Source organism: Dasypus novemcinctus, chromosome 26, assembly GCF_030445035.2.
Source record: "Dasypus novemcinctus isolate mDasNov1 chromosome 26, mDasNov1.1.hap2, whole genome shotgun sequence".
Taxonomy (NCBI): Eukaryota; Metazoa; Chordata; class Mammalia; order Cingulata; family Dasypodidae; genus Dasypus; species Dasypus novemcinctus.
This window is the reverse complement of record NC_080698.1, coordinates 12,469,159-12,493,348: the sequence shown is the minus strand read 5'-3', so window position 1 is coordinate 12,493,348 and position 24,190 is coordinate 12,469,159. Positions and strand designations below refer to the sequence as shown.

General features: G+C 42.0%; 1 protein-coding gene across 1 annotated transcript in view; it reads right to left on the bottom strand.

The window, feature by feature from the left end:
* Window positions 1-24,190, bottom strand: part of RAD54L2 (RAD54 like 2) — a 136,097-nt gene that overhangs the window by 7,242 nt on the left and 104,665 nt on the right. Inside the window, exons 11-22 of the mRNA XM_058288516.1 lie at window positions 22,927-23,269; window positions 22,309-22,486; window positions 12,802-13,053; window positions 12,465-12,583; window positions 10,924-11,042; window positions 9,039-9,138; window positions 7,587-7,792; window positions 6,980-7,152; window positions 5,625-5,821; window positions 3,357-3,556; window positions 1,771-1,860; window positions 137-229 (exon numbers count right to left, since the gene is read on the bottom strand). Of these exons, the coding sequence (XP_058144499.1) occupies window positions 137-229; window positions 1,771-1,860; window positions 3,357-3,556; window positions 5,625-5,821; window positions 6,980-7,152; window positions 7,587-7,792; window positions 9,039-9,138; window positions 10,924-11,042; window positions 12,465-12,583; window positions 12,802-13,053; window positions 22,309-22,486; window positions 22,927-23,269 (2,070 nt within the window). The remainder of the gene's footprint in view (window positions 1-136; window positions 230-1,770; window positions 1,861-3,356; window positions 3,557-5,624; window positions 5,822-6,979; window positions 7,153-7,586; window positions 7,793-9,038; window positions 9,139-10,923; window positions 11,043-12,464; window positions 12,584-12,801; window positions 13,054-22,308; window positions 22,487-22,926; window positions 23,270-24,190) is intronic.

Below are 24,190 nucleotides of genomic sequence, written 5' to 3'. Positions count from 1 at the left end.
GAAAACTTTTCACTTTACTCCTTTTTGAATTTTGAATCATGTACACAATTATTCAAAAAATTAATTAATTACAAACCCAACCCAACCAAAACAAAACAAATCTGTGTAGGTGAATGTAAAGTAGAAGCCACCATACCTGAGGCAGCCGTTCGACCATCCTCAGGGGCCTTTGTTTTGCCAGTCGCCCGGACAGCAAAGATCCGCCCATCACTGGTACGGATGTATGTACCTATGAAGAAACATGTGGAAGACTGTTAGACATGCAACCCAGCCAAGCTGGGAAAGTCTCAAGTCTATAGCTCCAAAGCTATAACATTAGGTCTTAAATACTATCAAGTCTCCAGATTCTCTCAAGACCCAAGAAATGAGGAGTGAAGTGCCCGAACTATGGACCCATAATGATTCTTTCATTCCACAAATGTTGAGTGCATGCCTACTGAACACTAGGCACTGTTCTAGACACCGGAGACATAAAAGTACACAAGACAAAGGCCCTGTCTCCTGGAGCCTAACTTCTAGAGTGGAAAGTGACAATTACACCAGAAAACATCAGGAAGAGTTAAATGCAAAGGAGAAAATCAACAGCATACTATGAAAGAATAAGTTGCCTCCCTCTGTTCTCAGGTACTCTGGCCTAGATCTTCCTCTTGATCTACAAGGAAGGATTCTTACCATCTCCCTTAGTAGGAATAATTAAAACCTGACATTTTATTCCCACAAGGCACCAACCATCAATCTCCTGGTATGTCAGGGCTGTCTGTGGGCCAGGGGTCAGCAAACTTTGTCAGTAAATATTTTCAGATTTGGGATCCACAGACAACACATAAACAAATGGGCATGACTGTTTTCCAATAAACCTTTATTTATAGAAACTGAAATGTGAATTTCATATTTTCACATCACAAAATAATACTCTTTTGATTTTTTTGTTTCATCCTCTTCAAAATGTAAAAACCATTCTTAGCTAATAGGCTGCACAGTCACAGGCGGCAGGCTGTATTTGGTCCATGAGTTACAGTTTGCTAACCCCCCAACTCTAGGCTAGGAAAAGCTAAGTAAAGGGGCTAAATGCAATCTTCCCTATGTGACCATGTATTTATTTCATGGCATCTTTTCCCTGATACTAAAGGTACTCTGATCAGACAGGCTCAGAAGCAAAATATCTTATCAAACAAAAAGCCTCAGGGAACCACACACAGTAATGGTGCTTAGTTAAAGGCTGATATGAAAGACAGGCCTAGATTGTGTCCTGACACTGTCCAACCCAGATTTCTCATTCCAGCAATTTCATCTCTCTCTGTAAGGAGGCCAAAAGCAGATGTAGACTTTTAAAAGTACCACACTCAAAAAATCTGTCATGCAATCAATGTGTACTAATCCACCTACATAATATATTTCCTAGTCTGGGACCCTCACCCCCTCCAAGCAAGTAAAGACAACAAAATAACACACATATTGGCTAATAACCCATTCTACAGCTTTTTCCATCTAATTTCAGTCTTCCAGTGTCTACCCACTCCCACCCCAAGATTCTCCATAAGAACTAAGGGGAAAATACAGTAATTCCCTTCTTATAAGCTACTGACATATCTTTTGGGCCCAACTCAACTCTGTTGAGCTACTAGAAATATCTTTTCATGCTTCCCCCCAAGTGACATTCTTATAGATGATTCTTAATCATCTCTAGATCAAGCCATATGTATTTACTATGCTTCCCAGTGCAGCACCCTCAAAAAAAGGCAGGGGTGGGCCCTGTGGTCAGGCTCTCACCTTTTGTCCCACGGATGATGTGAATGCTCTCGCCAGCATTAATTCTTGCCTGTACATCTGTGCAGCTGTTTAGTCCAGGAATAACAATATCTAGTGAAGACAAAGATCTCAAATTTAGATTACACAGAGCCTGATTAATGGAGGGAAAGTAAATGCAAAGTCCAGATCCACCTCCATTCCTCACTGGTTTCCCTATGTCATTGGAGCAGTAGTTCAGAATGAAGGAAGATGAAACGAGTAGGCCCTCTCCTAATTGTCTGAGCAAAACAATATAAAAACAAGAAATATTTTAGAAATCTGGCTTTCTGATCAATTTCCCTTGATTTAATTAAAAATTCATAGTTTGTGGGAAGCGGATGTAGTTCAAGCGATTGAGTTCCCACCTGCCACATGGAAGGTCCCTGGTTTGGTTCCCAGTGCCTCCTAAAGAAGTCAGCGAGCTGGCGTGATGGGCAGGCATGGCAAGCTGACACAAGATGATGCAAAAAGAGACCCAAGAAGAAAAAATCATAATGAGAGACACAACAAAGCAATGAACAAAGGTGGGTTAAGCAATTAGGCACCTCCTTCCCACATCAGAGGTCCCAGGTTCAGTTTCCGGTGCCTCCTAAAGAAACAAGGAAGACAAACAGATACAGCAAGTGCAAACAATGAGGTTTGGGGAGAAATAAAAATAATAAATCTTAAAAAAAAATTCATAGTTTGTGGTTGGAGACAAAGTGTTAGTTCAAATGGTTATTTCCTTGTTTATTCTTCTCCTCTCTAAACCATTTGCATGCACCTGCTCCACATCACTTTAAACTCCAAAAGTAGCCTCACCCTCTTCCTTGCTAGCATTACCCAGGCCTATGAAAAGAATGAAGAGAAGAGTTGTTTTCAAGAATCAGCAGTGAAGTAGGATTATGAAGTGCCCTCTTTATCTTTTTATTCATTTCAAACTTTGCACAAAGGATATGAATTATTTTCAAACTCGGTAAAATCAACAAAGATATTTTCATCTACATTTATATATCATTAACATTTCTAAAAACAAGCTATAAAACAGGATCATGACATGCTTTCCTTCCCAATCACCCTGAATCACAGAGCCATCTGCAAGAGTGGATAGACTGCCCTTATCCACTGGCCCACCTCCAGGCTCTGGGTAAGATGATACTCAATCCACAGCAAACTCACACGGAAAGAAGCTAATGACATTAAGGTCTTCTAATTATATAGGGAGGTTGATGGCTGTCCCTCATGCCCAGCTGACTCAGTCAGGCAGGGCTCAGCACATTCACAGCTTCTCTGTGAGATCTCCTGAGACCAACCCTATGTCCCAATCACCTGTCTTTAATCCCCAAAGTGCTCAGAGTTTCTTTTAACCACCATACTCAAGAAAACCCAGTTCAGGGTTATTCTTAAGATATTTCACTAGAATGCAAAATCCTCAAGGTCAAGGACTGCTGCCTTCTCTCTGTTTTCACCTACAGCACCAACTGTAGTAAGGAATATGCAGAAGATACTTAATAGATACTTCCTGAATAAACAAATTAAAGGAAAAAAAAAAGAGAGCACCCCTGGAACAGAACCCAGGAGTTCCTGACCTGTTGTGGTGACCACCTTCTGCACAAGGACTCCCGCACGCTGCAAGTAGTTGATTGGGAAGTTCATGGCCGGGTTTGTGCTGGAGGCAGAGCTTATGCTGCCTCCTAGTGGGACATGCCGAGGCATCATGGGGATAGGGGTGGACTGCACAGGACGAACACTTGCCACTGGCTTTTCGTCACTCTTCAGTGTTGGCTGCCTGTTAAAGACAAGCATGCTAAGAGAGTTCAACAGAAGAGTCCTTACTTACCTTTCTCTAAAGACTGTAGAGCCTCTCTAGACTCTCCCATTCTACAATCTCAGCTGCTATATAGAGAGGGATCAGAAGATATCTGCAGGGTCTGGTCAATTCAAGAACAGCCTGGAGGAAGACTGAGGCAGAACTGAGGGATAAAGCCTCTCAGAGTCTAAGAGTTGAATGTCAGTAGAATAACACCTTCTGAAAATGTCAGGAGACGTATGCTCCTCTAGAATTTAGACTGGCTACTTAGGAATAGTACCTAAAGGCTGTTAGGAGCATGCAATAAGGGAAGAAAAAGTTTTCAGACCACAGTGAAGACTTCTACGTTGAAGACAAATGGGTGGAATTTTCCCACTCACCCAAGGAAAAAGGCCAGGGTGATGCCAGATGTTCAGGTGATCTTGAGAGACCATCTGTCCTAATACTTTAACCATCTTAATGTACTCTGAAACCTCAAGTCTGTCTGGTATGTACCTCAGCCAGCCCAGTACCAGCTCTACGTCTCTTATGTAGAGGCCAAAATGTTGCTCCATGGTCAGTAATATATTTCTCACTGTTCATCTTCCTTTCCATGTTGATACCTTGAAAAAGATGCCCCTGATTAAGCTTTCTGAAGTCTGTGTCTTTGATCTTTAGGATTGGGAAAGTGAGCCCCGCCCCCCCGCCCGCCCGGACTGACATGTTCTTCCTCATCGGACTAAAGACTGGCACACAAAAGAACATTTATGGCACTTTGCCACTGGAGTAACCCTGAATGCATCCTCACTGCTCTCAGGTGCTATAGGTCCCTTTGGGCAGACACCTGGACCCTGTGGAATTCCAAATTCCCAGATAGGCCAAGCAGTCAAAGCAAGCTCTACAGATCTGGGGTTCATTTCCTCAATGAATGCCCAGGGTGGCTTTGCAGGATCAAGAAGCCCTGGTAAGATGTCATGGGACGCTTCTCAGGATCGTAAGTCAGAAAGTAACAGGAATCCAGCCCAAGCCTCATATTCTGCAGAGGCTGAGGACAGAAATTGAGACAAATGCCCTCCTCACATGAATGCAGGCAGGACAAAGAATCAGCAGGGTCAAAGTCTGGTGCATCACATGCTGTGAGAAATTGGTGCCTTCAAAGGGGCCTGGAGCTGGGCCAGAAATGGAGCTGACATTTCCTCCCAGCCCAACCCCCCAGGGCATTTGTCACATCTTCCCCAGCGTGGCTTTTCTCCCACTGGGTTCAGGTTTAGTCCACACCAGCCCAGAACAGAGAAAGAAAGGAGGGACAAGGAAGAGACCATTCCCAGGCAATAGTATCTTGGAAGATCAGACAAATGAAAAGTCTGAAGGCTTTGAAAGACAATAACTTTTCTACAAAAAGTACCTTGTACACAAAAAACAGCAAATTCACTCTTTTAAAAAATCAGTTTTCTAAAATCTTACATGGCTTCAGTTCCTTTAAAATCTCATTTAGCAAGTTGTTTTGGTTGGTTTCTTCTTTGTTTTTTTAAACATGAGAAACTTTGTAAGAAAAAAGTTTCAAATTTAACCCCCTCAAATAAAAGAATTCTCTTTAAACTCTCTCCCAGCTTAGTAGCTAACTTCCAGAGTTGTACAAGAAAGAAATTTTCCTCCCAGTACTGTGAAAAGGCCACATTAGGCACAGTGGAATTCCTTGACTAATCCAAGACTCAGAGAGGACCTGGCCTTTACCCTTGAATCTCCCTACTAAGCTAGGTCTAGGGCCAAGGTGCTAGGAACTGGAGGCAACTGTGTAGAAGGTCTGGGCCTCTGTTTTAGGAAGCTGTACCCACCACCAGGGATCCAGAAGGGCTCTCCTGAATCACAAGGCCAGCAGCTCATTCTTCCAGCCAGAGCAGTAAAAACCAGAGAAATTTAAAACATCAGGGCTTACAACCCAAAAACAGAACTGGCAGTTCATGTCGTCAAAGAGCAAATGGCAGGTTTTCCCCTTGTTAAAAAAAAAAAAGCTGTCAAAGGCATTGGACCTAGCCTGGGATCAGCCCCTCCCCTTTCAGTGGCTCACCAGTTTCTCTGACTGAAGGCAGGGATGCTGGTCAGGCTCTGGTCACTGGCGGGGTAATACTGTGCATATGACGGGCGGGTATAGGGGACTGAAGTGCGCTTGTCTTCCTCATAACTTTTCTTTGCTGCTTTCTTCTCAGCCTTGGTCAGCTTGTGATCCTTCCGGTTAAGGAGCAACGACTCATGCTCAAAAGGTTCCTGGGGACACAGGAGGATGTTGATTTAATTACCAATCTTTGAGCCTAAATGACTGATGTACAGAAAACAAGAAAGGGCTGTCTCCAGAACCAGCAAAGAGCCTACTCAGACACTCAGGCAGGTGTACCATCTTTCTGTCAAGAGTAGAATTCACATCTCTGGACTGACAATGTGATAGCCAGATCCTGAGCCTCAACAGACTCCAGCACCTACAATCTGATTTATTGGACTTACCACACTCAGCTAAGATGGAGTTGAAGAAGGACAACCACCACACCATGGAGCCTAGAGTGATTACAACTGAAAATGGGAGGATTGCATCCAGCATCCAGGTGGAATCTGACCCTCCTCTTGACATAGAGGTGCAATGGACACAACCAATCCAATGTCCACATAGAAGAGGTGGCATTGGAATGGGAAAAGTGGACATAGTGGACGAAGGGTATGGGGAAAGGCAGGAAGAGATGAGAGGTGGAGGCGTCTTTGGGACATGGAGCTGCCCTGGATGGTACTTCAGAGGGAATCACCGGACATTGTAAATCCTCACAGGGCCCACTGGATGGAATGGAGGAGAGTATGGGCTATGATGTGAACCAATGTATATGAGGTGCAGAGGTGCCCAAAGATGTACTTACCAAATCCAATGGATGTGTCATGATGATGGGAACGAGTGTTGTTGGGGGGGGGAGAGGGGGGGTGGGGGGATGGGGTTGAATGGGACCTCACATATATATTTTTAATGTAATATTATTACAAAGTCAATAAAAAATAAAAAAATTTAAAAAAAAATGAATAAAAAATAAAATAAAATTTAAAAAAAAAAAAAAAAAAAAGAGTAGAATTCACAATTCTAACCTAGCATCGACTTCGGACAACCTAAGCCTGCCTTCCATACCAAAAGGATGGGGACAGTTCAGAGAACTCACAAACTACATTTTCAGAACTTTCCCCTCTCTTTCTACTAGGAAACTCACACTGGTTAAGTTATTCCACATGGCTGAGCTCAGAACTCCTAGAATGGCTGACTGAGAGGCAGGGCAGAGTGTGTGGAAAAAGAGAAAAAAAAACAGATGAGACCAAGTCCTTGGGTAAAGGAAATGAGTTTGCCAGATAAACCTCCCTCGATGGAATCTGTCCACTGGGGAGTGCATGTATTACCTTGGTGATAAGGTGAGGGTACTTGAGACAGGCAAGTTGCAGGACTGGCTCCTTGATCCCCTTTGTGTTCAAGGATGCCTGGGGAGCTGGCTCCTTCTCAACAAAGTGCAGTAGGTTCTCCACCTCCTTTCGGGTAAAGTTCAGCATTGGATTTAGGTCATCTACTACCCGATCTAGAAGAGAGAAGACACTGGAAAGTCAGTCCATGGCAAAGACAACTGCAAAAACACAACTACCAAGGTCAGCAGAGAGAAGGGATGTTTTGAATGGCAGCATTGTCACTCATCTCTAAATCACTTCAGGCTATCCCTTATTAGAAAGTCAAAGACCAGTCCTGAGGCCCCAGGGAAATGGAAATACCTATTTTAACTAGCTTGGTTCTTACCATTAAAACCACCTTCAACAAGTGGAGGTCAATGCCCTCTTAAGTGCTCACTTCAGTCAAAATGACATGAGAGGAACTGCTGGCTTTCCATGACTGGAAGCCAGCCTGTGTTCCCACATCCTGCCTCTCTCCTTCATTTCCTCCTCCCCTCCCACCATTGATACTATTAAGGATGGGAACCTGTATAAAGATACGCCTCTCTGAGCCTGGACGATGGCTCACCTGACATGCCCTGCTTGGAAATCTGACGATCATAGATCTTCTTTTCAAGTGTGAAATCAGCCACAAGGCGATAGATGTGACAGGGTTTTTTCTGACCGTAACGGTATACTCGACACACTGCTTGAGCATCATGGCAAGGGTTCCAGGAAGCATCAAACACCACCACTCGGTTGGCACCAATCAGATTCACGCCCAAGCATCCAGCCCTTTAAAACATAAACCAACAATCACAGAACCTTTCATCTTGAAGACGGTTTAAAAGTTGGTTTTGCCCTCTATGGTTACTATCCTAACATCATTGTCTTTATCCTAAGCACAGCATAACAAGGATGCTGCTGTCCTGTTGATGAATGGTATTGTTCCTTAAGCACTGAAAAATGTGCCCTAAAAATCCAGTATGGAAGTTCCTAGAAGATCAGAAAGAAAACCCACTCTCCACACCTCTGTAATGAATGTAAGGCCCCCATATCCTGGCCCCAGAGCAATGTCCTTTAGTAAGGGAAAACTTCTGCACACAGATGTCTCTGGTATTTTTAGTCTAACAGCTTAGCAGAATGACTGGCTCGTACCCTGCCAAGGGCATTCTGATAGTGGAAGGCAGTCTTTGAGCTGTCTGGCATAAGAAAAATAATATATCAGTCTTTAAGTTATATCATACTTCCTACTTTTTTTTTTTTTTGTATATTTTTGTTTGTATTTATTCTGTTGAGTTTTTTTTTTAAGATTTATTTATTTCTCCCCACCTCCTCATTGTTTACATTTGCTCTATCTGTTTGTTCTGTGCTGGTCTTCTCTTTTCAGGAGGCACCAGGAACCGAACCCAGGACTTCCCATGTGGGAGGGAAGTACCTAATCTCCTGATCCACCTCTGCTTCCCACTTTGTTGTGTCTCTAATTGTGTTTCCTCCCTGTGTCTCTTGGTTGCATCATCTTGTTGCGTCAGCTCTCCACACCAGCCTGTTGTGCCAGCTCGCTGTCTTGGGCATCTTTTGGAAGCACCAGGAACCAAACCTGGACCTCCCATGTGGTAGGTGGGAGCTCAGTTGTCTGAGCCACATCTGCTTCCTGATTTTGTTTTTCTTTTTTTTAATTAAAAAAACTTTAATATTTTTTCATTTTGTGTTTTCACTTATTCATGTTACTTTTTCTTCCTACTTTTTAAAGTACTTTCATGTTCATCATATAGTCTAAGACTCAGAACACTCTGAGAGAAAAGCCAAAATTATGATCATTGTAAATGAAGATCTCCAAGAACTTCATGACACTATCATGACTGCCCTTCTAATGCAATGGAAACCTCCCTTTGGGGTTCCCTCTCTGACCCCAAAAACAAGTTACAAAGTAAGAATATCTGTTCAGACTGAACTTGGAAAAACTTTTGGGATCCCTGCCCCTGTGGCCAATTGCTCTATCACACCCTTCTGACTTTCTCCCCTTTTGGGCGCCACTCACCGTGTAGAGAGAAGGAACAACCAGGTGGTGAAGTTGTTGGGATCATTGAACTGATTAATGAGCCGCTCCCTCTCAAAGGCAGGGGTGCTACCATCTAGCCCTAGGAAGAAAAGAAAACACAAGAAGTGGACAGATGAGGGCAGGGGCACACAGAAAAATCACTGGGCAAATGTGCTTTAAAAACAAAAAGCAAACAAAAAAGCCATTGCATCTCTTACCACCAAGAGATATCACATTTGTCACATCCCAACCATCCCTGGACATCTCTAAGGGCCTATGATGAGGCTCAGGCATCAATAATTTGAAAAAAGTCACCCTGAGGTGATTCCCATGTGAAACAAGGATTAAAACTATATTTCTGCCTTTAGTATTGGGGTCAATTCTCAGGTCAAGGTTCCAAGACTTCAGCTTGCATTAAGAATCATCGAGGGAGCTTGGTAAACACTGGCTCAAGGTGACTGCTCTACCTCAGCCCTGTGTCTCCTGTTGAGTGTATAAGAATGAGGATTTTGTATTTGGTATGGATGATGCTCCTCCACCAGGAATCTGCATTTTTAACAAGCTCCCAAAGCTGAGCACTTGCTATAAGGAGATATAAAAGGAATAGGTATAGAAGAGTAGGATGGGACACATGAATAAAAGGAGGGGAGCTCAAAAAAGGTAGAAAAATAAACTTCAGTTAAGAAGCTGCATGAGTGAGAGGAGAGGGACAATGTTACCTCCAGTCAAGTGGAGAAAAGGGCAAAGCTAAGGGTGCAAAATACCACGTGGAGAACTGAATTATTACAGGTGAAGGAGGCATTAATTTAATTGCCTAGTATTGGAAGGTCTCTCAATCACTACGCTAACGTTAACTTTCCTCCCTGAATTTCTACAATTTCTAAGAATAGCTCACAACTGACTCACTGGGCAAGCCTATTGAACACAAACTGTGGGCTAGACCCAGGAGTCTTCTCACACCCCCTGAACCTCAATCTTCAAATCCTTCCTTTCAGCCAGTGAATTTCAACTAAGGGTGATTTCGCCTCCCCCACCAAAGGACATGTGGCAATGTCTGGAGTCATTTCTGGTTGTCACAACTGAGATAGGGTGGATGGAGGGAAGTGCTGTTGATACTGATATGGGTAGAGGCTGGGGATGCTGTTCAACATCTACAATGCATAGGACAGCCCCATACAATAAAGAATTATCTGGCCCAAATGTCAACAAGGCTGAGGTTAACATTTCTCAACCTTTTATTCATTACCACCCCATCTAAAGAACCTTTTTAGACAATTTTTCCCCAATCACTGCTCCCATGAAATGTTAATATCATAGATATACTGTTTATGTACTATATCTATATCTGTACCTTATCTATATAAAGAACTGTGATTTTTTTTCACTCCCCTAAGAACTAATTTTCACCCCCTCAAGGGCAATATCATCCCTGTTGAAAATGCATGCTCTAGGTTTATGTTCACTCTGCCTCTTCTGCTTGGAATGATCTTCCAGTCCCACTTGCTCTGTATATTCATATTACCGCATCTTAGGAGTTTAGCTCAAGTCCCACTTCCTCCAGGAAGCCTTCTCAAAACATCCTCACCACAATGATCCTGTCCTTAGAACTTCAGTTAGGCAACTTATCAGTGTCATTTTGTATGTGTACTCGAGTTGTCACATAGCAGATTAAGACAAGACCTATGCCTCCTACTCTGTACTTCCTTGATCTCCCCCAAGCTGCCGAGCCCATAGTACAGGCCCTCAAACAAAGTGGCTGGCTCCCAGGATCTCCCTGCTTCATGGCTAGTCACAGATATTTCTATACACCTGCTGGAGATTGGAGTAAGGGAAGTAAGAAAGAGACTTTGCCAAGTCTCCAGGAACAAAGCAACAATGAACTCACGGAAGTAGCTGATGTTCCGAACCCACTTCTGTGCTCCTTGCCCCTCAGCACCAGGCAGACAGGGCACATCTTGTTTCCCTAGGAACTCTTCGATGAGAGCCAAGGTGGAAAGGCTCTGGCTGAAAAGGACAACACTTGATTCAGAAGGCTCTCAAATCTGAGGGAATCTTGTTCCCCCAACAGGCCCTTGCTCATGTACAGCCTTGTGATGGGGGAAGCTCCCACAACTGACACCCCACAAGAGGTGACCACAAAGAACAACCAAGGGTATTCTCCTTAGGTTATTGTGTGAACAGAGCCATCCTCATATTTATTACCATCACCCACTAAAAAAATTCTCAATTCTCTCTCAATTAGTTGCTTCCTCAATTGAAAATTTCTGGGGTTTAGCTTAGTGCATAGTAACAAATACCATTCAGCATTAAAAACATTAAATTAAAAACATTAGATCTGATAATAGGCCACAGGCAATCTTGGGTGTTACTAAGGAGAAAGAATCGCCCAGCTGCTTCCAACATTAAATTAAAAACATTAGATCTGATAATTGCCACAGGCAATCTTCTGGGTATTACTAAGGAGAAAGAATCACTCAGCTGTCTCCAAGTTATACTGAAAGCCAGTCTACCCGTAAGTGATGCACAAAACCAGAGGAACACTAGGCTCTCCCCAAGTTAGGATCACTGCCATCCTTTCAAAGTGTGTCACCAGTGGAAGTCCTCACTCTCAGGCTCCCAAGCCGGATTCCTGCCACTTAGCACTCCTCGGGGCATAATCTGGTCTGAACAAAGGAGAAGCAATCTCCTTGGTTCTGTTTCCCTGAGGAGTCTGGTCTTGCTGAGACTCTAAGCACAGGCCTGACTGGCAATGTGACTCTGCAACACCTCACATCACTTATTTTGACCTTACATACAAAGCTTTAAGACAGGTAGATAGATCTTAGATAGAAAGAAAGAAAGACAGAAAGAGACAATATACTTTTTGTTTATGTATACTCATGTATACTTCAATTTAAAAATTTTTTTTTTAAAAGATAGAAATAGAGATAGATAGATAAAGCTGAGGAGGGAGATAAGCGGATAAGACCAAGGATAGACAAACAATTTTTGAAAGGGACCAGATAGTAAATATTTGAGGCTTTGCAGACCACATACAGTCTCGGCTGCATATTATTTGTAAATTTTTTTTGAAGCCTTTAAAATGTACAAACTATTCTTAGCTCTCAGGTTATACAAAAACAATTGACAGGTCAGATATGGCCTGAACCATAGTTTGATGGCTTAGACCATGATCTCCAAGGCATCCTCCACCTCAGATGTTAGCTTAGGGTTCTAAATTATTCTCTGTGGAAAATCTGCATTGGAGAAAGAAAGAAACTCCCAGAAACAGACAAAAATGTAAGAAAGTCCTTGCAATAAGCACTGGGTTCCAGGGCATGGAAAGAGGAAAGGGGCTGATGCAGCCCTGGTCAGTCTTACTCTATGAGGACTGCTTTACTCCTTATTATGAGATATAAAATCTCACCTGGGAACTTCTCTTCCTACCTGAACACAAGAATCTTGTCCCCAAGCTTCACACTTTCCTCAATCAGGTGGAAAAGCAATACCATCTTGGGAGAGTTCTCTAAGACTCCAGTCTGGTAATTAGTCAGTAGGTCCTTGGCCTGCAAGAGGAAAAGGCAACTCAAAGTCGATCCAAGTCCAGAAAACTAGAGAAATGTTCTCCTTCCAAGGTAGCAGCTCATGGGCCACCTCTATAGTTGTTTGAAAAGACCTTAACAGAGGAGGAGTGCATTGTGCACCCTGACCCTCTTCCCAGGTAGGCCTCACACCATCCCTTCCCAGCAGTGTCCATGTCCACAGAGGGATCTGTTTGACTCACCCATTCATATGTGACGATGCTGTTGCCTCGCTCCTGGAAAGGGTTGAAACCAACACCCTGTAGGAACCTGCTATTGGTTGTCTCTCCCACTGCGGAGGCCAAGGCACTATCCTCCCCCTTGCCTTTTGTTCCCTGTGGTGGGCAGCGGGCACTGGTTCCTGCAGGGCCAAGCTCTTCCACATCTAGGTCCTGCTCATTGGCCAGGCTCTCCTTCTGAAGTGCTTCATAGAGCACATCAGGGTGATTCCAGATCTGAGGAAAAGTAGAGGTAGCTCAGGGCAGAAAACACTCCAACAGTGTCCCAGGGAGTCTGGAAACATGTGCTTGCTCAAGCATGTACCTCTCAGTACATACTGTCACACGAGAAACTAAAGTGTCCCCAACCCCTTCACAACCAAAGAACCTGCACGTTTCCTTTCACTGACTAGCTCTGACACAATGAATGGGAGAGCTCATAGCCAGTGTGCTTGGTACATACTAAAAAAAGATGTGTCAGAGCCTTGCATCCTGCTTCAGTATGAGGGAAATGTGGGAAGACGGTGGGGGAAGAAGAGCCAGAAATCAGCCCCCCCACCAAAACAACTACTTAACTGGCAGGAACTATCTGAATTAACCACTTTGAAACTCCAGAGTCTAGGGGAATGCTGTGCAGCATACAGGGAACAGTGGAAAAAGCTGGTAAACTACCAAAAGACTGCTGAGTTTCACCCTCTCTGCAGCAGCTACCACCCCTTATCCCTCAGCCACATGGCCAGCAGCAGTGGGGACTGGAGGGACTGGAGCTCCAGCTCCTGGCTCAACTTGCTGGTACTAGGTTGGGACATAAAGATCTAGTCCTCCAAATTCAGGGGATACAGAGTCTGAGTGCAGACTTTTGATCAGCTACTTCAGATCACTGGGGGTTGCTCTGAAGCAGCCACTGCCCAAACTTCCTGAGGCAAAAGCAGCAGCAGAAATTTTTTTAAGTAGTTTTATTGAGATATATTCACATACAAAGAACAATAGAACACAACAGAAGAAGAATCTTAAAGACAGTAATGTTCCTTGAAACTACAGAAAACAGTTAAAGGGCTGCATTAGCCTGGAAAGTGCCGAATTAAAAAAATGCCATTTCAAAACACATAGAAGAAGCTCCTGGCACCCTTGCAGGTTCCTCCATACTCTCCACAGCACTGGATGGATCCCTAGCCCTGTTCCAGAGGGAGCAAAATGGCCCCTGTGTGCAACCTGGGGTGCATGTATGTCAGTGCCAATCTCTTGGGTGGAAGTTTGAGACAGTGAGCCCGGGATCCTGTCTTGGGCTCATCATCCCAGAGTTTGCCCTAAGGGCAGAGAATCCTCTTACAGACGGTTGGGACAGTGTGAGAAACAATTTAGTTGAAATGGCATGGGATAATGGACAACCTGCAATAAGTCACTTCAAAGAAGACCCAAGAAGGGGAGGAGTTCTGCTCTAAAGAAGTAGAGCAGATGTTCACTCAAACTTCAGTGGACTATAAACTAGGAATTCCAGGGACCTCTAGTCAGCACAGGCCCAGGAGAAGAAATCAGGCTCCCTGGTTCTAGTTCAGGCTCAGATAAGTCAGAACACACCTTGTATTTCCCATTTGCCTATATCATAGGAAGGCTAAGCTCTGGAGGACCACCACCCAAAACAGAGACAATCTGCAAAGAGTAAAAGATGCTTTTTGCTTTAGTTTGTTTGTTTTGATTAGTCCTGCATTCAAGAAACTCTCCGTCATATCACGAGGTAGATACAAATTAAGGGACAGTCCAGAGACTAAATACCAGAGTTAATATTTTAAAATATTAAAAATGTACAGTGTGCAACAAAACCTTACAAGGCAAACAAAAAAGCAGGAAATGATGGCTTATCTAAGGAACAAGAAAAAAATTCAGAAACACTGAACGAAGAGGGCCAGAAATACCAGACAATGATTTTAAAATACTGATCCTCAATATGCCCAACAAGATAAAGGAAAACACAGAGAAATAAAGGATATGAGAAAAACAATGAATTAATTATATAAGAGTCTCTCCAGAGAAATACTGGAGTTGAAGAACACAATAACTGAAATTTAAAATTCTCTATACAGTTTTAATAGCAGATTGGAGGTGGAAGAAGAACTGAAATGATTTAGACTCAGGGACAGAAAGATAAAAGAATAGAAAAGAATGAACAGTACCTAAGAGACCTGTGGGATACCATCAAGTATACCAATCACATTATGTGAGTCCCAGAAGGCAGAGAGAGAAAGGAGCAGAAGAAATATTTTTTAAAATAATGGCAGAAGACTTATCAAATTTAAGAAAAGACATGAATATGCACACTCAAGAAGTCCAACAAACACCAAACAGGAATTCAAACAGAACCATGCCCAGACACACAATAATCAAACTGTTGAATTCCAAGGACAAAGAAAGTTCTGAGAGCTACAAGAAAAAAAGTGAAAAGTTATGTACAAAGGAACCCAAAGAAGATAAGCTGTGGATTTCTCATCAGAAACCATAGAGAGGCAAGAAAGCAGTGGGGTGAATTATTTAAAGTGCTGAAAGAAAACAATTGTCAACCAAGAATTTTATATACAGCAAGACTTTCTTTCAAAAATGAAGGAGAGATTAACACTTTTCCAGATAAACAAAACTGGAGGGAATTTGTCACCACCAAACCTGCCTTAAGAGCAACTCTAAAGGAAGAACTTTAGACTGAAAGGAAAAGAAACTAGACAGTGGACCAAAGCAGCATAAAGAAATAAAGAACTCCAGTAAAGGTAACCATAGAGGTAATTATAAATACCAATACTATTGTTTCGTTTGTTGTGCAACTCAACTTCTTGCTTCACACAGGCACTAAACTGCGAATTCATAAAAAGTATGATAAATTGATGGTTTTGGACATACAATGTATAAAGATAATTTGTAACAAAAGTACAAAAACAGGTGGTGGAATGAAGGCATATAGGTAGTATATGAAATGCATGTTATTGAAGATAAGTTGGTTATCAAATCAGATATGATTGTAATAGCTTTAGGATGTTAAATTTTAACCTCATTGCAATCACAAAGAAAATACATGAATAATACATTAGAAAGAAATGAGAAGGATCTCAAAATGGTACCCAAAAAAGCCAAATAAAAATGGAAGGAGGAACTGAAGGAAGAACTAAGGGATTAACAAGGTATGACTTTTAAACACAAAACAGCAAAATGGCAAGAGAAAGCCCTCCATTATCAGTAGCTACTTTACATGTAGATAGATTAAACTCCCCAGTGAAAAAGGCAGAAATTGACTGAATGGATAAAAACACATGAACCAACCAGGTGTGCACTATGGACCACAGTTTGTGATAGTGGTCTGATGATGTTATTGCATAATCATTGGCTAGTGTCCCACAACAGTGTGATATGTTGGTTGAGGGGTGTTGTGTGGGAGTTCTGCACATTTGCATAATTGTTTTGTAAGTTCACAAATTCTCCAAGGAAAAAAAAAAACTATTTAAAAATCACTATACTAAAAATATACTAAATATACTAAAATACTAAAAATCACTAAACTATATGCTGTTTATAAGAGATTCATCTTAAGTTCAAAGACATAAGTAGGTTCAAAGTAAAAGGATGGAAAATAATATACCATGCAAGTTGTACCCAAAAGAGAGCTGAGGTAGCCATATTATATCAGAAAAAATAGGCTTCATGTCAAAAACTGTTATAACGGACAAAAGAGTCACTATATACTGTTGAAGGGGTCAATTCAACAAAAGAGACATAACAATTATAAATATATACGCACCTAAAAGCAGGAACCCCAAATATATGAAGCAAATATTGACAGACTTAAAGAAAGAAATAGCAGTTCTACATTAATAGTAGATTTCAACATACCACCATCCAGGAAGTGGACTTGGCTCAATGGATAGGATAAACACAACACACCACATCCAATAATGGATAGAACATGTAGACAGAAGATCAATAAGGAAACAGAAGACTTGAAGATACTCTAGGGATGCAGATGTGGCTCAAGTGATAAAGCCTCCGCCTACCATATGGGAGCACCCAGGTTCGATCCCTGGGACTCCTGGTGAAAAAGAAGAGAAAGCATGCCTGTGCAGTGAGTCACTGTCCATTTGAGGAGCTGAGGGCCTGCACAAGTGCCTGAGTGGTGAGCTAAGTGCCCACATGAGTGCCCTCGTGGTGAGTCAGTGCCCATGCAAGTGACAAGCAGCAAGATGATGACTCAACAAAAAGAGAAACAAAGGGGAGAGTCAAAGTGAAGCACAGCAGAGACCAGGAACTGAGGTGGCACAATTGACAGGGAACCTCTCTCCACATCAGAGGGCCCTAGGATGGAATCACTCTGAATCCTAGAGGAGAAAGATGAGAAAACAAAAAAGAGAAATAGATACAAAAGATCACACAGTGAATGAACAGAGAGAGCAGAAACAGTAGGGTGGGGCAGCCAAATATAGAACACTTCACTCAACAGCAACAGCAGCAGAATACACTTTCTTCTCTAGCACACATGGATCATTTTCTAGGATAAATCATATGTTAGTTCCTAAAACAAGTTTCAATAAATTTAAAAATATTGAAATTATATAATGTATCCTCTCTGACCACAGTGGAATGAAGCTAGAAATCAATAAGAGGAAAAAATGGAAAATTAACAAATATATGCAATTAAATAAAGTACTCTTAAACAGCCTAATGGTCAAAAAGAACTCACAAGGGAAATTAGGAAATAATGTAACTGGATATAAAAGAAAACATAACATACTAAAACTTATGGAATGCAGCAAAGGCAGTGTTGAGAGGGAACTTTAAAGCTCTAAATGCTTACATTAAAAAAAGAAGAGGGAAGTGGACTTGGCCCAATGGATAGGGCATCCGCTTACCACATGGGAGGTCCATGGTTCAAACCCGGGGCCTCCTTGGCCCGTGTGGAGCTGGCCCGTGCGCAGTGCTGATGCGCGCAGGGAGTACCATGTCACACAGGGGTGTCCCCTGCATAGGGGAGCCCCACACGCAAGAAGTACACCCCGTAAGGAGAGCCACCCAGCGTGAAAGAAGTGCAGCCTGCCCAAGAATGGTGCCGCACACATGGAGAGCCGACACAGCAAGATGACGCAACAAAAAGAAACACAGATTCTCAGTGCTGCTGATAAGGATAGAAGTGGTCACAGAAGAACACGCAGCAAATGGACACAGAGAGCAGACAACTGGGGGGGGGAAGGGAGGAGAAATAAATTTTAAAAAAAGAAGAAAGTTCTCATATTAGAGACCATACTGCAAAACTAGAGGATCTAGAAAAAGAACTAAACTCAAAGCAAGCAGAAGGAAGGAAATAACAAAGATTAAAGTGGAGATAAATGAGATAGAGAATAAAAATACAATAGAGAAAATCAACAAAACCAAAAGTTGGTTCTTTGAAAAGATCAATAAAACTGACAGGGCTTTAGATAGACAAAGAAAAAAAGAGAGGACACAAATAACTAAAATCTGAAATGAAAAGGGGGGCATTACTACTGACACCACAAAAATGGAAAGAACTATAAGACGTTACTATGAACAATTGTATATCAACAAATTGAATAACCTAGATAAAATGGACAAATTTCTAGAAATACACAAACTACTATACTGACTCAAGAAGAAACAGAAGATCTCAACAAATCAATAACTAGTAAAGAGACTGAATCAGTAATCAAAAGTATCCCAAGAAAGAAAAGTCAGGACCAGATGGCTTCACAGGTGAATTTTACCAAACATTCCAAGAAGAATTAACACTTATTCTGTTCAAAGTCTCCCAAAAAATTGAAGAAGAGGGAACATTCCTTCATTTATTCTATGAGGCCAACATTACCCTCACACCAAAGCTAGATAAACATACCACAAGAAAACTACAGACCAATATCCCTTATGAAAATAGATGCAAAAATCCTCACCTGCAGAAGGTTCTGCAACCTCACTTCTGCAAACCAAAACCAAGAGCTCATCAAAAGAATTACCGTGATCATATGGGATTCATCACAGGTATGCAGGGTGGATCAACATAAGAAAATCTGTAAGTGTAATACACCATCTTAACAGAACAAAGGGGTGAAAAATCCCACAATCTTCTTAACACATAAAAGGCATAACAACAAAAATCATCATGCCTCCTTAATTAAAGCACTTAAAAATTAGGAATAGAAGGAAACTTCCTCAACATGACAAAGGGTATCTATGAAAAACACACCACTAAAATCATACTCAATGGTGAAAGACTGAAAGCTTTCCCTTTAAAGACAGGAACAAGTATGCTCACTGTCACCACTGCCATTCAACACTGTAGAAAGAAGTTCTTGCCGGCGCAATTAGGCAAGAAAAAGAAAGTAAAGACATCCAAATTGAAAGGGAAGAAGTACAACTTTCCCTATTTGCAGATGGCATATCCTATACACTGAAAATCCTGAAAAATCCACAACAAAGCTCCTAGAGCTAATAAATGAATTTAGCAAAGTGGTGGGGTAAAAGACCAATACTAAAAACCAAAAGAGTTTCCACTTTTTTTTTCTATTTTATTTATTTATTTTTGGAGGTAAACCAGAGCTGGGGATTGAACCCAGGACCTCGCATATGGGAAACCAGCACTCAACCATTGAGCTATATATATCAGCTCCCAGCAGTGTTTCTATATACTAGTAATGAACAATCTGAAAAAGAAATCAAGGGAAAAATTCCATTTACAGTAGCACCAAAAGATTAAAGTATCTATGAACAAATCTAACCAAGGATATAAAAGATATGTATACAGAAAACTACAGAACATTGCTAAAAGAAATCAAAGAAGACCTAAATAAATGGAAAGCCATGTATGAGAAGACTAAATATTGTTAAGATGTCAATTCTACCCAAAGTGATTTACAGATTCAATGCAATCCCAGTCACAATTCCAACAGCCTTCTGATCAGAAATGTAAAAACTAATCTTTCAATTTATATGGAAGGATAAGGGGTCCCAAATAGCCAAAGCTATCTGGAAAAAGAACAAAGCTGGAGGACTCACACTTCTCAATTTAAAAACTATCAGAAAGCCATACTTATCAAAAAAGCATGGTACAGGGAAGCGGCTGTGGCCCAATCAGTTGGGTTCCCATCTACCACATGGGAGGCCCTGGGTTCACATCCCAGGACCTACTTGTGAAGGCAGGCTTGCCCGCAGGCGCCGTGGAGAGCCGACTCAGCAAGGTGATGCAAAGAAAAAAAAAAGGGAGACAAGCGAAAACACAGAAGAGTGCACAGCAAATGGATACAGAGAGCAGACAGCAAGCAAGCCACAAGGAGGGAGGGGAAATAAAATAAATACAGACACAGAAGAATGCACAGTGAATGGACACAGACAGCAGACAGTGCACAAAAAAAAAAAAGTATGGTACTGGCACAAGGGCCATATAGAGTTCAGAAATCAACCCTCACATTTATGGCCAACTGACTTTTAGACAAGGGTGCCAAGCCTGCTCAATGGGGAAAGAATGGTCTCTTCGACAAATGATGCTGGGAAAACTGGATGTCCACATGCAAAAGAATGAAAGTAGACTCCTACCCAAATACCATATAGAAAAATCAACTCAAAATGGATCAAAGTCCTAAACATAAGAACTGGACCTATGAAACTCCTAGAAGAAAATGGAGGGAAGCATCTTCAGGACATTGTTTTAGCCAATAGGTTTTTAGGCATTACTCCCAAAACACAAGCAACAAAAGAAAAAAAACAACAACAGATAAATGGGACCTCACATCAAAATAAAAAACTTTGGAGCCTCAAAGGAATTTATCATCAAAGCAAAAAGACAACCTACTCAATGGGAGAAATATTTGGAAACCACATATCTGATAAGGGTTTACTATCCAGAACATATAAAGAAAGCCTACAATTCAGCAATAAAGACAATCCACTTAAAAAATGGGCAAAAGACTTGAAAAGACATTTCTTCAAAGATATACAAATGGCCAAAAAGCACATGAAAACATGCTCAACATTACCAGCTATTAGGGAAATGCAAATCAAAACCACAATAAGATACTTCCACACCCAGTAGAATGGCTACTAATAATAAAAAGGAAAATTACAAGGATTAGAAAGGATGCAGAGAAATAGGAACATTCATTCATTGTTGGTGGAATGCAGAGTGGTACAGTCATTGTGCAAGACAGTCTAGTGGTTCTTCAGAAAGTTAAGTACAGAATTACCACATGAACTGGCAATCCCACTTTTAAGTATATACCCAAAAGAATTAAAATCAGGGACCTAAACAAATGTTTGCACACTAATGTTCATTGGGGCATTATTCACAATTGTCCAAAGAAGGAAGAAAACCAAGTGTCCATCAACTGATGAATGGATAAATGAAATGTGTGTATATATATATATATATAATGGAATATTCAACTGTAAAAAGGAGTGAAGTTCTGAATCCATGCGTCAACATGGATGAACCTTGAAGACATCATGTTGAGAGAAATAAGCTCAGACATGAAAGGACTCACTGATAAGAAATAATTAGAATAAGCAAACTCAGAATCAGAATCTAGAACACAGGTTACCAGGGAATGGGATGGGGTAGTTAACACTTAAATTGTACCACTTTTTTACTTAAGCGGATCATAAAGTTGTGGTAATGGATGGTGGTGATGGTTGCACAACACAGTGAACATAATTACAAGCACTGAATTATATATTTGAATGTGGTTAAAGGGGGAAATTTTAGGATGTACATATTTTACTAGAAAAACAGAAAAAAAAATGTTGCATTCTTATTCAAATAAGAGCGAGAATGTTTCTGGTTCCTGTTTCACTGTGTGGCTATAGTCAGCTACTCAACTGTGAACATGACCAATTTCTTCCTTAGGCAAAATGTCTCTGAGAGCTCAGCCAGTGGTACCAAATTAAAGAAACAGGTACATTACGAGGCAACAGGTAGCACTTGACCAAACCAAAGCCAAGTCAGAGTTATTCAATCTACTCATGAGGCTTTACGCTAAAGACACCTGAGTCTTACTGTTCCCAAACCACTGAAGCAATATTAGGATGAAAGAGCTCTCAAGCTGATTAAGTATAGAACTGAATGGAAGGTATCCCCCAATAATCTAAGTTATGTATTTCTTAAATCCTTATTTCAGCACCACAATATGCCTCTATCACTCCCCTTTTCCAGATGAAAAAAAAAAAAAATCAGCTGAGAAAAGAAGTGATTTCTCAAGTTTGATGTAACAAGTTATATAGCTAAGTTGCACAACAGCAGGGGGCAGCATTTACATTAAGATCTATTTGTAGCACCCCAGGATTTGTGCAGTGCACAATTAGCACATCTCTCCTCGGGACCCCAATCCTCCAGTACAGTCAACTGAAGTGGTACACTTTCACTTTGTTCTTCCTTACCAAGGACTCCTAGCTAGAATAATTTCCTCATAACCATGTACTTCCTTCCACCCACTCTCAGTCTTTCCTGAAGCCCCAACCCACCTTGCAGCACACACAGAAAGCCTTAAGGGGGTTGAGCCCCAGCCAGCCGCTGCTACCACAGTCCCGGAAGCGGTCCATGAACTGTGTATACAAATCTCGCTGGATGCTGGAGAGTCGCACCAGGATCACATTTTCTTCCTTGGCAGGGAGATGAATCTTCAGCACAGTGTGGCCTCTCCTATAGAGGCAAAGAGATCGAGAAGTGGCAAGGCCAAGAGGTGTCAGTGAAGGATAAAACCAGAACACTGCACTCCTGTCAAACCTCCCTCTTGAGGATCTCAACACACACTGCAGCTTTGCAAAAATGACTACTGGGTTTGCAGCCATCAAAAAGAACCATTAAAATGCTAGCTCTCCCTTGTTTCAGCAAGTATGGCAGGTGTTCACAGGGACTTCAAAGATAAACTTTTGAGAGAAACACCACTAGGTCAAACTTTCAGAGGACTAAAACAGCGGACATATATCACCTGCTAGCTATTCCACAAAGGAAAGTTTATCACTGCCCCACTTGGACAGGACCCTCCCATTCTAACATCAGCTCCCCACTCATAATACCCTCAGTTATTGCACCAGGGGCTCGCAGAGGATTCAGAAAGCAAGGCCCTGAGAACGGCTCACCGTTGCACAAAGCCTTCCAGGAGGCTATGCAGGACATGGCTCCGGTAGCGCATGAGGCGGACATCCTGAGGCGTGCTGTCGATACACTGTCCATTCAGGATGGGGCGCTCAAACATGTTGCTGAACTCCTGCCTAGTGCCGAGGAAGTCTGGGCGCACAAAGTCCACCATGCACCAGTACTCAATGAGGTTGTTCTGAAGGGGATACCCAGTCAGCACCACCCGACGGCGAGAGCGAATGTTCTTCAGGGCCTGTGAGGTGCTGGCCTGGCAGTTTTTGATGCGATGTCCCTCGTCACAAATCACCACATCAGGGCCAGGGCGGCATAAGGCCTTCTCAAACTCTAGGGAGGGAAGAGGATCCGAAGTCAGAGGGTGAGAGGGCCTGGTTTTAGGCAATAATATGAGAAGTAGGGATATCCTGGAGAAGAAAGAAGAAATGAAGGAAGCAGGAAAGCAAGAATCAGCCCCTATTGGTGACAGTGAGCCAGCCAGCCAAATGCGAGAACATATACTTTGGCTTGTTGACTCTTGCAGTGACTATCCCTTTTTTCCCGTCCTTCCCTTATTTTTTCCTCTTTAAGCTAAGAGTGAAATTTGTAGAGCTTATACCCACTAAGCAGCAGAGAGTGAGACCTTACAGAGTACCAGCCTAGGGTAAAAATGTGTACTGGATGAAACCAGGTAGAAATAATCCTGTTAGGTCAGTGGGCTCTCACCACTGAAACCATCTTGGCTTCATCTGGGGGCTGGCTGGTGGGAGGTAAAGGACAAGATCACCCTGCAGTTATTCACAGTCATTACTATAATAAATGGCAAATTCATCTCAGCTCTACTACAGGAGCAAACCTAAACCTTAGACTCATAGATGAAATCATCTCTATACCTTTAAAAACTTTCTTTCCCAAAAGAGTGAAGATCCGTTAAAAGACAGAATAGAACTAGATCTTGAGAGGAATGGGTTATTCTTTTTTATAAAATTCACAAACTGTAGTATTACTTCTTTGTCTTTAGTTATTAAAACTTTTTTTTTTAATTTCTCTCCCCTTCCCTGCCCGCCCGCCTGAGTTGTCTGCTCTCTGTGTCCATTCGCTGTGTGTTCTTCTGTGTCCGCTTCTATCCTTATCAGAGGCACTGGGAATCTGTGTTTCTTTTTGTTCATCATCTTGTTGTGTCAGCTCTCCATGTGTGCGGCGCCATTCTTGGGCAGGCTGCACTTTCTTTTGCGCTGGGCAGCTCTCCTTACAGGGCGCACTCCTTGCGCA